The 11,505-nt window shown below is 49.2% G+C and overlaps 1 protein-coding gene across 1 annotated transcript in view; it reads right to left on the bottom strand.

The window, feature by feature from the left end:
- Positions 1–11,505, bottom strand: part of sdr16c5a (short chain dehydrogenase/reductase family 16C, member 5a) — a 46,462-nt gene extending 34,957 nt beyond the window's left edge. Inside the window, exons 1-5 of the mRNA XM_084458135.1 lie at positions 11,384–11,505; positions 10,595–10,926; positions 8,288–8,419; positions 7,027–7,126; positions 2,982–3,126 (exon numbers count right to left, since the gene is read on the bottom strand). Of these exons, the coding sequence (XP_084314261.1) occupies positions 2,982–3,126; positions 7,027–7,126; positions 8,288–8,419; positions 10,595–10,915 (698 nt within the window). The 5' untranslated portion in view covers positions 10,916–10,926; positions 11,384–11,505. The remainder of the gene's footprint in view (positions 1–2,981; positions 3,127–7,026; positions 7,127–8,287; positions 8,420–10,594; positions 10,927–11,383) is intronic.

The raw sequence follows: 11,505 nt of genomic DNA, 5'->3' as shown, positions 1-11,505 counted from the left end.
CACTATACGATTGTGGGTAGTGTATTTCTTCTCCATTGATAGCAATAGTTTACATGAGGACAGAGTTCAAAATAGCGACAAACACCAACATCTTGTAGAAAGCCTTTTCAGAAGAGTGGAAGCTGTTATAGCTGCAAAGGGGGGACCAACTCTAACACTATATTAATGCCTATGAATTTAGAACAGGATGTCATTACAGCTCCTATAGGTGTAACGTGTAGGTGTCCCAATACTTTTGTCCATATAGTGTGTGTGTCAATGACCGTATATGGGCTTATATCGGTGACCTATAACGCTGGGCTAACACGTACGCGTTCACTTTGAACAGAGAGCCATCATGCGTTGCCCAATGGAATTGTGGGTTGCGTTGCGTTGCTCGCGTAGCTCACGGTGAGTTGAGAAAAGTTCAACTTTTTAAGTGTTAGCGCAGCCGTCAGCCAATGGGCTTCATTCATGAGCCGCCGACGTCACAGGTTGTTCACGCCTCTCGTTCGCCGCCATTACTCAACTGTTGAATTGTTGTCTGTACGATGGGTACTATGTCACTTATTTAAAATTAAAATTTAATTTCAAATTAAAATAGCCCCCTCTTGACTTGTTTTGAGACATCGCCGGCTGGTGCTAGCTACATGACAGGCTATGGTTTTCCAAAAAGGTCATTTTAGACAATGTTATTGGTTGTTGTTGCGAGCGTCAGGCCCATTGTCAAGCGTTGAAGCAAAGCCTAGCAGCGCATGCGTGTGAGTCAAGGGTGAGGGTGTGAGGTCAAGGGTGAGGGTGTGAGTCCAGGGTGAGGGTGTGAGTCCAGGGTGAGGGTGTGAGTCAGGGTGAGGGTGTGAGTCAGGGTGAGGGTGTGAGTCAGGGTGAGGGTGTGAGTCAGGGTGAGGGTGTGGGTCCAGGGTGAGGGTGTGAGTCAGGGTGAGGGTGTGAGTCAGGGTGGGGGTGTGAGGTCAAGGGTGAGGGTGTGAGGTCAAGGGTGAGGGTGTGAGTCAGGGTGAGGGTGTGAGGTCAAGGGTGAGGGTGTGAGGTCAAGGGTGAGGGTGTGAGTCAGGGTGAGGGTGTGAGTCAGGGTGAGGGTGTGAGGTCAAGGGTGAGGGTGTGAATCAGGGTGAGGGTGTGAGTCAGGGTGGGGGTGTGAGTCAGGGTGAGGGTGTGAGGTCAAGGGTGAGGGTGTGAGTCAGGGTGAGGGTGTGAGGTCAAGGGTGAGGGTGTGAGTCAGGGTGAGGGTGTGAGGTCAAGGGTGAGGGTGTGAGTCAGGGTGAGGGTGTGAGGTCCAGGGTGAGGGTGTGAGGTCCAGGGTGAGGGTGTGAGGTCAAGGGTGAGGGTGTGAGTCAGGGTGAGGGTGTGAGGTCAAGGGTGAGGGTGTGAGTCAGGGTGAGGGTGTGAGTCCAGGGTGTGAGTCAGGGTGAGGGTGAGAGTCAGGGTGAGGGTGTGAGTCAGGGTGAGGGTGAGGGTGTGAGTCAGGGTGAGGGTGTGAGGTCAAGGGTGAGGGTGTGAGTCAGGGTGAGGGTGTGAGTCAGGGTGAGGGTGTGAGTCAGGGTGAGGGTGCGAGTCCAGGGTGAGGGTGTGAGTCAGGGTGAGGGTGTGAGGTCAAGGGTGAGGGTGTGAGGTCAAGGGTGAGGGTGTGAGGTCAAGGGTGAGGGTGTGAGGTCAAGGGTGAGGGTGTGAGGTCAAGGGTGAGGGTGTGAGTCAGGGTGAGGGTGTGAGTCAGGGTGAGGGTGTGAGTCAGGGTGAGGGTGTGAGTCAGGGTGAGGGTGTGAGGGTGAGGGTGTGAGTCAGGGTGAGGGTGTGAGTCAGGGTGAGGGTGTGAGGTCAAGGGTGAGGGTGTGAGTCAGGGTGAGGGTGTGAGTCAGGGTGAGGGTGTGAGTCAGGGTGAGGGTGTGAGGTCAAGGGTGAGGGTGTGAGTCAGGGTGAGGGTGAGGGTGTGGGTCCAGGGTGTGAGTCAGGGTGAGGGTGTGAGTCAGGGTGAGGGTGTGGGTCAGGGTGAGGGTGTGAGTCAGGGTGAGGGTGTGAGTCAGGGTGAGGGTGTGAGGTCAAGGGTGAGGGTGTGAGTCAGGGTGAGGGTGTGAGTCAGGGTGAGGGTGTGAGGTCAAGGGTGAGGGTGTGAGTCAGGGTGAGGGTGTGAGTCAGGGTGAGGGTGTGAGTCAGGGTGAGGGTGTGAGGTCAAGGGTGAGGGTGTGAGTCAGGGTGAGGGTGAGGGTGTGGGTCCAGGGTGTGAGTCAGGGTGAGGGTGTGAGTCAGGGTGAGGGTGTGGGTCAGGGTGAGGGTGTGAGTCAGGGTGAGGGTGTGAGTCAGGGTGAGGGTGTGAGGTCAAGGGTGAGGGTGTGAGTCAGGGTGAGGGTGAGGGTGTGGGTCCAGGGTGTGAGTGTGAGTCAGGGTGAGGGTGTGGGTCAGGGTGAGGGTGTGAGTCAGGGTGAGGGTGAGGGTGTGAGTCAGGGTGAGGGTGTGAGTCAGGGTGAGGGTGTGAGTCAGGGTGAGGGTGTGAATCAGGGTGAGGGTGTGAGGTCAAGGGTGAGGGTGTGAGTCCAGGATGAGGGTGTGAGTCAGGGTGAGGGTGTGTGTCCAGGGTGAGGGTGTGAGTCAGGGTGAGGGTGTGTGTCCAGGGTGAGGGTGTGAGGTCAAGGGTGAGGGTGTGTGTCCAGGGTGAGGGTGTGAGTCAGGGTGAGGGTGTGAGTCAGGGTGAGGGTGTGAATCAGGGTGAGGGTGTGAATCAGGGTGACGGTGTGAGTCCAGGGTGAGGGTGAGGGTGTGAGTCAGGGTGAGGGTGAGGGTGTGAGTCAGGGTGAGGGTGTGAGTCAGGGTGAGTGTGTGAGTCCAGGGTGTGAGTCCAGGGTGAGGGTGTGAGTCAGGGTGACGGTGTGAGTCAGGGTGAGGGTGTGAGTCAGGGTGAGGGTGTGAGTCAGGGTGAGGGTGTGAGTCAGGGTGAGGGTGTGAGGTCAAGGTTGAGGGTGTGAGTCCAGGGTGAGGGTGTGGGGTCTCACTTGGTGATGCAGCCGTCAAACATGCCCGTGTTGATGAAGTAGGGGCAGACGATGGTGGTGTGAACGCCGTCCTTCCCCGTGGCCAGCAGCTCCAGCGCCACGGACTCCGCAAAACCAACCGCTGCAAACTTACTGGCACAGTAGTCTGAACAGGAAGAGGAAGACGGCAACAGGAAACATAAACCATCATACAGGATGTCAGTGATGATAACTGAATCAACTACAATTTAACTTTGGGTCAGGTCAGGAGTGCTAGTCTGATATAGCAATGAAACAGCTTTAGAGAGACAGCTTTAGAGAGACAGCTTTAGAGAGACAGCTTTAGAGAGACAGCTTTAGAGAGACATCTTTAGAGAGACATCTTTAGAGAGACAGCTTTAGAGAGACAGCTTTAGAGAGACAGCTTTAGAGAGACAGCTTTAGAGAGACATCTTTAGAGAGACATCTTTAGAGAGACAGCTTTAGAGAGACAGCTTTAGAGAGACAGCTTTAGGGAGACAGCTTTAGGGAGACAGCTTTAGAGAGACAGCCCTTGAGACAAATGTGAACCAACTTAAGACTGGCAAATGTGGAAGTGTCAAATATTGAACCTTAGATTTCTAACATTTGTACTGATTCTGTATGTAAGGACACTGTGAACTGTGCGCGTGTGTGTGTGTGTGTGTGTGTGTGTCTGTGTGTATCCGGCATCTGATGTGGGGTAAGCCCGACCCGTCTCAACCACCCTACTGCCAAACATAAACCTCCTGTACCCGCGGGTCGGGCTACACCAGCTCCATCTCACCAGCGCCCCATCACCATAGACCTGGACTCCCTGCCCCTCACGGAGACCTGGCATAGCGACGTCTATATTTCTATAAACAAATTTTTCCCTCCTGAATATGCCATTCAGCGAATTATCTCCCACCGCACCCCTATTACCATAATGAAACAGTCAGGTGGATCAAATATGAAAAACCTGATATCCGTTCCAGTGAATATACCATCCAGACCTACTAAACAGGCGAGCCAGCCCTTTTCTCCGGAAGCTATTTCAATGGCGATCCTGAATGTCAGTTCCCTACCAAGCAAAACTTTTCTCATGAATGATCTTATATGTGAACGTAAATTAGACTGTATGTTCCTAACTGAAACCTGGCTAAATATAAATGGACCAGCAGCCCTCATCGAAGCCTCTCCTCCTAACTACAGCTTTTTTCAATCTATCAGAAGCGTGAAAAAAGGTGGAGGAACAGCCACCATAGCTACAGATGCCCTCAGCTGCAGGACCATCTCCTTTGATGATTTTACCTCTTTTGAATACCACGCTATTGTCTTAAAATGCCAGCCCCCAGTTCTGGCAGTAACCGTGTATAGGCCTCCCAAACAATGCCCTGCCTTCTCTACAGAATTTTCAGAACTCCTGTCCATCATCCATACAAATTATGATAAGATTATCATCACTGGAGATTTCAACATACACGTGGATACTGAGGCGGACTCGAAAGCCAGGGACTTTATCAACCTCCTAAACTCCATGGATTTTACCCAACATATCTCTGAGCCAACCCACAACCGCGGCCACACCCTTGATCTAGTGATTACTAAGGGCCTGACTATCACTGTCTCCTCTATTAGTGACCTCGCTCTCTCCGACCATTTCTGTATCTTATTCACTGCATTGGTTCCTAAAGTCAAAAGTAGTACTGTGCGCTTTATCAAGAAACGTTATCTTACCTCCGCAGTAGCCGATAGTTTTAGAGAAATAATGACCACAAACAATTTATCAACTCCAGAAGTGGGGCCGTCAGGAACTATTGAAGACCTGGCAACCACCTTTAACACCAGAGTAAGGGCAGCCTTGGATTCTGTAGCACCTATTAAACTGAAAAGGATCACAGCCAATCATAAAGCTCCATGGCGAAATGAGTAAACAAATCAACTAAAGAGAACCTGCAGAAGATCTGAGCGTATATGGCGAAAAACCAAGCTACAGGTCCATCATAATTGAGCCTAATAAACCCTGCCATAAAAACACCTGATAACCTACTCTCTACCTCCAAATGTGAGGAATTTGCAGCTTACTTCAGAGATAAGATTATGAATATTAGGAGGAATATCACCCAGGAAAGGCCATGCATCCCGTTCACAGATCCTCTTCCTTCATATCATGGACATATGAGCTTGTTTACACTGGTGGACACAGAAATGTTGAGAAAAGTAGTATCCAAACTCAAATCCTCCACATGCCTGCTGGATCCCATCCCCACCGATTTTTTCAAAACTATTTTTGACTCTGTATCCCATGACATTTTAGCCATTGTTAATGACTCCCTATCTACAGGTGTCTTCCCACCAATACTTAAAACTGCTCTGGTGAGACCCATGCTGAAGACAAACAACTTAGACACTTCAGTTTTTAGCAATTTTAGACCAATCTCCAACCTTCCCTTTTTGAGTAAACAATTTTTTCCAGAATTTTTCAAACAGATTAATGATTTCCTAGCTACAAGTTGTACCCTTGACCTTTTCCAGTCTGGCTTCCGTGCCCACCATAGCACAGAGACGGCATTAGTCAAAGTTGTAAATGACCTCAGAATTAATGCTGACTCCAAAGAGCTCTCTGTTCTCGTCTTCCTGGACCTGAGTGCAGCCTTTGATACTATAGATCATTGAATCGAAAGACTGGAGAAGTGGGTTGGCCTCTCTGGTCCAGTCCTAAATTGGCTTAAGACCTATCTAACCGGTCGTGATTTCTTCGTTGCCCTCGGTGAATATAGCTCAGGAAAGATCCCTATGACCTGTGGGGTTCCCCAAGGATCGATCCTAGGACCTCTACTCTTCAGCCTGTACATGCTGCCCCTTGGCAGTGTCATCAGGAGGCACAACATTAGCTACCATAGCTACGCAGATGATACCCAACTCTATATTTCTGTGACACTAACTGTGACAGTAACTACAGCTTGGTTGGCTGCCTTGTCAAGTGTATTACGGATATAAATGTATGGATGTCACATAATGTCCTCCAACTAAACCAGGACAAAACAGAAGTACTGATCATTGGAGAAAAAGCTGAAAGAGAGAAACTATCTGCACATTTAAAAACTCTGGAAATCGACACCTAATGCCAGGCTAAAAACCTAGGTGTCATACTTGACTCAGATCTTAATTTTGAAAACCACATCAAGAATATTACAAAGACATCTTTTTACCACTTAAGGAACATTGCCAAGGTGCAACCCTTTCTCTCTCAGGCTGACACCGAAAGACTAATGCATGCTTTCATCACAAGCAGGCTGGACTACTGCAATGCTCTACTATCAGGCCTACCAAAGGAAGCAATCTCTAAGCTACAAATGATACAGAATGCTGCAGCACGAGTCCTCACTAAGACTAGACAAAGGGCACACATCACACCAGCCTTAAAATCACTACACTGGTTACCTGTCAACTCTAGAATAGACTTTAAGGTCTAGGTATTGATAGATACCCCTGTGTCTGCTGTGGATGTCGTAGCATTTAGTTAACACACACACACACACGTACAAACAGACAAACACCAGTCCACTTCCGGCTTTAGGCCTGGACCTGGGCCCAGTCCCCCTTCCCCTCACCCTAACCCGGGTCCGTATCCTTTTCCTACCCCCACCCTACCCCAACCCCTGCCTCCATCTGGGCCCAGGCACATTCACGCACACACAGACACACACCAGTGTTTGCCATGTCTCTCCTATGATGTTTTTAGCCTCTCTTACTCTGTTCTTAGCCGGTAGACAAACATACTCCTGGAGCTTGCTCGATCGCCTTGTTGAGAGGGGTCAGGGAAGAATTTTTACAGCTCACTTATCTGGCCCCCGGGTGATTACTGTTTTTTTTCTTCCCTCTGGAATATGTAGGGGTGGGTCGTCTGCCCACCTCCCTTGTTCTCTGTAAAGCGCATTGTGTTGCCTCTGGGTATGAAATGCGCTATACAAATAAAAAAAGCTTTGATTGATTGATTGATTATATATATATATATATATATATATATATATGTGTGTGTGTGTGTGTGTGTGTGTGTGTTTACCTGCCAGTCCATTGACCCCAATGAGGCCAGCAGAGCTAGCCACACAGACCAGATGTCCATGGTTGTTGGCAATCATCGCTGGCAGGAACGCCTTGTAGGTCTAGAGAGAGAGAGAGAGAGATTTTGATTTTTAACAAACCTTTAATTAACACAAATCAACAACTCACATGCTCATGGATGCCACAATCCACAAACAAAAAAATAAATCACATACCCTTACAAATAAAAAACCTATGCAGAGATAGTATTAAAAACCAGCCCCCCCTCAATAACCGAACAAACGGTTCATTAAAACACCACTGCAATACGAACTCGTCCACATTGCTCATCAAGGAGAAAAACCTAAAGTCAACCCAGACTCTCGCTTTCACCAGAGCAATAAACAACAAGAGTAAGTCTTGCTCCCGACCCCCCTCAATTTTGCATTCCCTACTCTTGTAAATAGACAGCTTTGCTTGCCCCACCACAAAATTCAACAGTTGCCACTTGGCCGCATTGACTTTCCGATACCCAGCCCCAAAAATAAACCCCCTCTCTGTCCACGTCTCCTCACAGTGCAAGAAAAACATTTTAAGGGCGTCTACCAGCACCCCCAATCTTTCACACTCAATGTAACAATTAAAAATTGTCTCTGGAGACTGACAGAAAGGACATTCATTGGAGACAGACAAATTGATTCTGGACAGAAAACTATTAACGGCCAGCGCCCCCTGCAAGATTGTCCCCTGCAGGTGGCCTGTCCTCTGGCTCAGCGGCCCCTTGTACAGGACCCTCCACATCGGCTTGCACTCGTTCACCACATGGGATTCTGCTCTCCATACTGTGTCCTGTCTCTCATTCAGCCCACCTTTATTCAAAGCAACAACACAGCACTTGTACAGCATTTTTCCAGTCAACACATACAGATCCATTTCAGCAGGCGACCTAGTGTTCAACCAAGGTCCTGTGCAGCCAGTCAAGTCTATCTCCAGACCAGAGAGAGAGAGAGAGAGAGAGAGAGAGAGAGAGAGAGAGAGAGAGAGAGAGAGAGAGAGAGACAGAGAGAAACAGAGAGAGAGGGACAGAGAGAGAGAACGACAGAGACAGACAGAGAGAGAGAGAGAGAGAGAGAGAGAGAGAGAGAGATAGAGAATTATAGAGAGAAAGCTGAGAGAGAACGACAGAGACAGACAGAGAGAGAGACAGAGAGAGAGAGAGAGAGAATTATAGAGAGAACCCTGAGAGATGTGTGTATCAGAGCAGTGTTGTTGTGTTAACGAACCCAGAAGTGCGCCATGCTGTTGACCTCAACCGTCTTCTCGATGAGGGCGTCCGGGGCGTCCAAGAACTTCCTGCCTGTGACGATGCCGGCGTTGTTGATGAGGATGCTGACATCTCCCACCTCTTTCTTCACCTGGAAACGCACGCACACGACAAAGCGTCAGGTACTGGGTCGGCGTCTTCCTCACACACACAGGGATTCAAGCAAAACTGCAATGCAGCACATGTACACAGTATCAAATCAAATCAAGCTTTATTTGTACAGCACATTTCATACAGAGGCCACACAATGCGCTTTAGAGAGAGAAATTGGGGGGGGAATAGGTCCCACCCCTACATATTCCAGAGGGAAGCAAAAAAACAGTTTCACCCGGGGGTCAGAAAGGTGAGCTGTAAAAATTCTTCCCTGACCTCTCTCAACGAGACGATCGAGCAAGCTCCTGGAAAATGTTTGTCTATTAGCTAAGAGCATTTACAGAGCAGTAAACATGGGCTAGATACTTCATAAGAGAGACATGACTAACAGGAGAGTGCACAAATAGTTACAGAGAAGTTGCCTACATGGTCGGCCATTATGTGTTAGCTATCCCTGTAGTCTCTAATATACAGTAGCCATTTCCCCAGCTGCCAAATGTGGCAGCAGCATTTTATTCAAAGGAAATCCTTCTACCAGCTAGGTAGACTTTCCTTAACCCTTCTAATTATATTAGATAAAGGTGTGGAGAGTGTGATGGTAATAAACCAGGTGAGGGAACGGTTGTGTGCATAAGGAGTGTTAACGTTACACACACCGGGTTTATACAAACAGTCATGTGGGCTACAGATGGTGTCCCAGTCTACAACGCTTACATCATCAACACTCAGCAGAGGTCACGGTCACTCGCTCAGGTTGTGATGTAAACACTGAGCACGCAGGTGAAACATCTGGGCCAAAGGGAAAAGTCAGATACTTGTCTTGATAAAGCGGCCTTCCACGTCCTAATCATACTAGTGTGATCAATAAGCTTAAAAGATTAGCTCAAACAAAACGCTAACCCACAAGCAGACTATTGTATAACTGGTAAAGTAGCTCACTGAGGCTTCAGCTGACGGCTACGCTGAAAGACTAGCGTGAAGAGAAGACCTTCCTCCTTCACATCATTGTAAGTCAAACGGCAGCTAATTAGCTTATGAGTACACTTCTCCTGTCAACAACACGGCACACACACACACCACAGCCTCCCGGAGACAAACAGGTTCTACTACCGCGGGTGTGCGTTCCTCCTGTAGTTGCCTAGATAAGGCGTCAGCTTTCACATGGCTGGTACACACACACACACACACCCACCCACACACCCTCTTAGCAATAATTAACGCTGTCGTTTACAAAACAGCGCTGGATGAAAGGCAGGGAGGGGCTCTCTCACGTTCCCTCTCGCCTGTGTCTGTTCTCCAGTCTGCAGGTCTGACTGACCACTCCTCCTGTTCTCCAGTCTGCAGGTCTGACTGACCACTCCTCCTGTTCTCCAGTCTGCAGGTCTGACTGACCACTCCTCCTGTTCTCCAGTCTGCAGGTCTGACTGACCACTCCTCCTGTTCTCCAGTCTGCAGGTCTGACTGACCACTCCTCCTGTTCTCCAGTCTGCAGGTCTGACTGACCACTCCTCCTGTTCTCCAGTCTGCAGGTCTGACTGACCACTCCTCCTGTTCTCCAGTCTGCAGGTCTGACTGACCACTCGGCTGAGAGCGGAGAGGGGGGGGGGGGGCATGGTCCTTTTCTCTGGTGGTATAGGAGCAAGGTTGAGGGGGAAGCCTCGTAACATGTCATTAACCTCCTTTCATAACCAGATAACAGAGGGTTGCTGTAGCAGTACAACACCTACGCTTTTCAGCCCATAACTAGCTCCTTCCATCTCTAACCTGTGTGTGTGTGTGTGTGTGTGTGTGTGTGTGTGTGTGTGTGTGTGTGTGTGTGTGTGTGTGTGTGTGTGTGTGTGTGTGTGTGTGTGTGTGTGTGTGTGTAGCACATATGTATGGGGGCTGTACTAAGGGTTTGTTTTTTAAGGGTCTGGGGAGGTTGGGATGTGGGTATAGGGATGAGGGAAATCTTTGCTACATAACTTTTCTGTATTCCTTCTATGTATGTAACTCTCCTACTGTGTACTATTTACCCCACTATTTTAAGACTGTATATTTATTTGCCCAGGGACTGCGGGTGTAAATTAGCTGTTTAGCTATAACCTTGTACAGTGCATCTCTCCCTATTCTATAGGGTAAATGTCTACTGTACCTTGTCCCTGTCTTAAAAATAAATAAAAAAGCAATCAACCTGGTCCGCCACTCTGTAGACCTCGGCCTTGTCGCTGCAGTCGCACAGGTAGTAGTTGACCCGGGCCGCGCCTGCGTCCTTGGCCAGCCGCGCCGTCTCCCGCATGCCCTCCTGGTTGATGTCCCACAGGACCAGAGAGACCCCCAGCGAGGAGAACTCCTGGGCCATCAGCCTCCCGAGGCCGCTGCCCGCCCCCGTGATCAGCACCACCTCGCCGGTCACATCCTTCCTCCTCGCCGGGATGACCAGGCGGATGAGCGCCTCCATGTTGTAGTAGAATGACAGCACGATCATTTGGAGCGTCTCCAGGACGAAGTTCATTTTGTCAGATCCTTAAAACAACGGTTCAACAATGTGTTTAATCAACCGTCCACGTTTTAGGACGTCGATTTATACAAAGCCTACGCACACAACGTGGTGATGATCGGTTAATACAATATCCACATTGTGTTTAGTTTAACCGGATACAATGAGTTCATAACGGGAAGCGTGTTTGACTTTACGCACCACATTTTACGCGCTTCTCTGGCGTGTAAACACATTGACTGCAGATGGGCTGGAGAATACGACACGAAATAACAAAATAGTCTAGAAATTGTTTATAAATGTAGGCTTGTATAATTTTCGCTCAGACGAGGCCTACCCCATACCCGTTAGAAGCGGATTTACGCTACTTGCTTTAACGGGACTCTCAAGCTTTGCTCGCCTATAGATGCAGGGCGGTGAATAGGGCGGATCCATGCTCGTATAAACCCAGAATCTAGTCTAGTCCTGGACTAGGCTACTTACCGGAGAGGCCAGTTGAAGAATAGAATTGACCAGGACCTACGATGTGATTGCGCTTCCGTTTGTTTGTTTCAGACACCGTAGTTCCCCGAGTAAAGTTTCCAGTGGATGAGCTTGAGCGCACT

Source organism: Borostomias antarcticus, assembly GCF_949987555.1.
Source record: "Borostomias antarcticus genome assembly, chromosome: 24".
NCBI classification, from domain to species: Eukaryota; Metazoa; Chordata; class Actinopteri; order Stomiiformes; family Stomiidae; genus Borostomias; species Borostomias antarcticus.
This window is presented reverse-complemented; position numbering and strand designations above follow the sequence as displayed.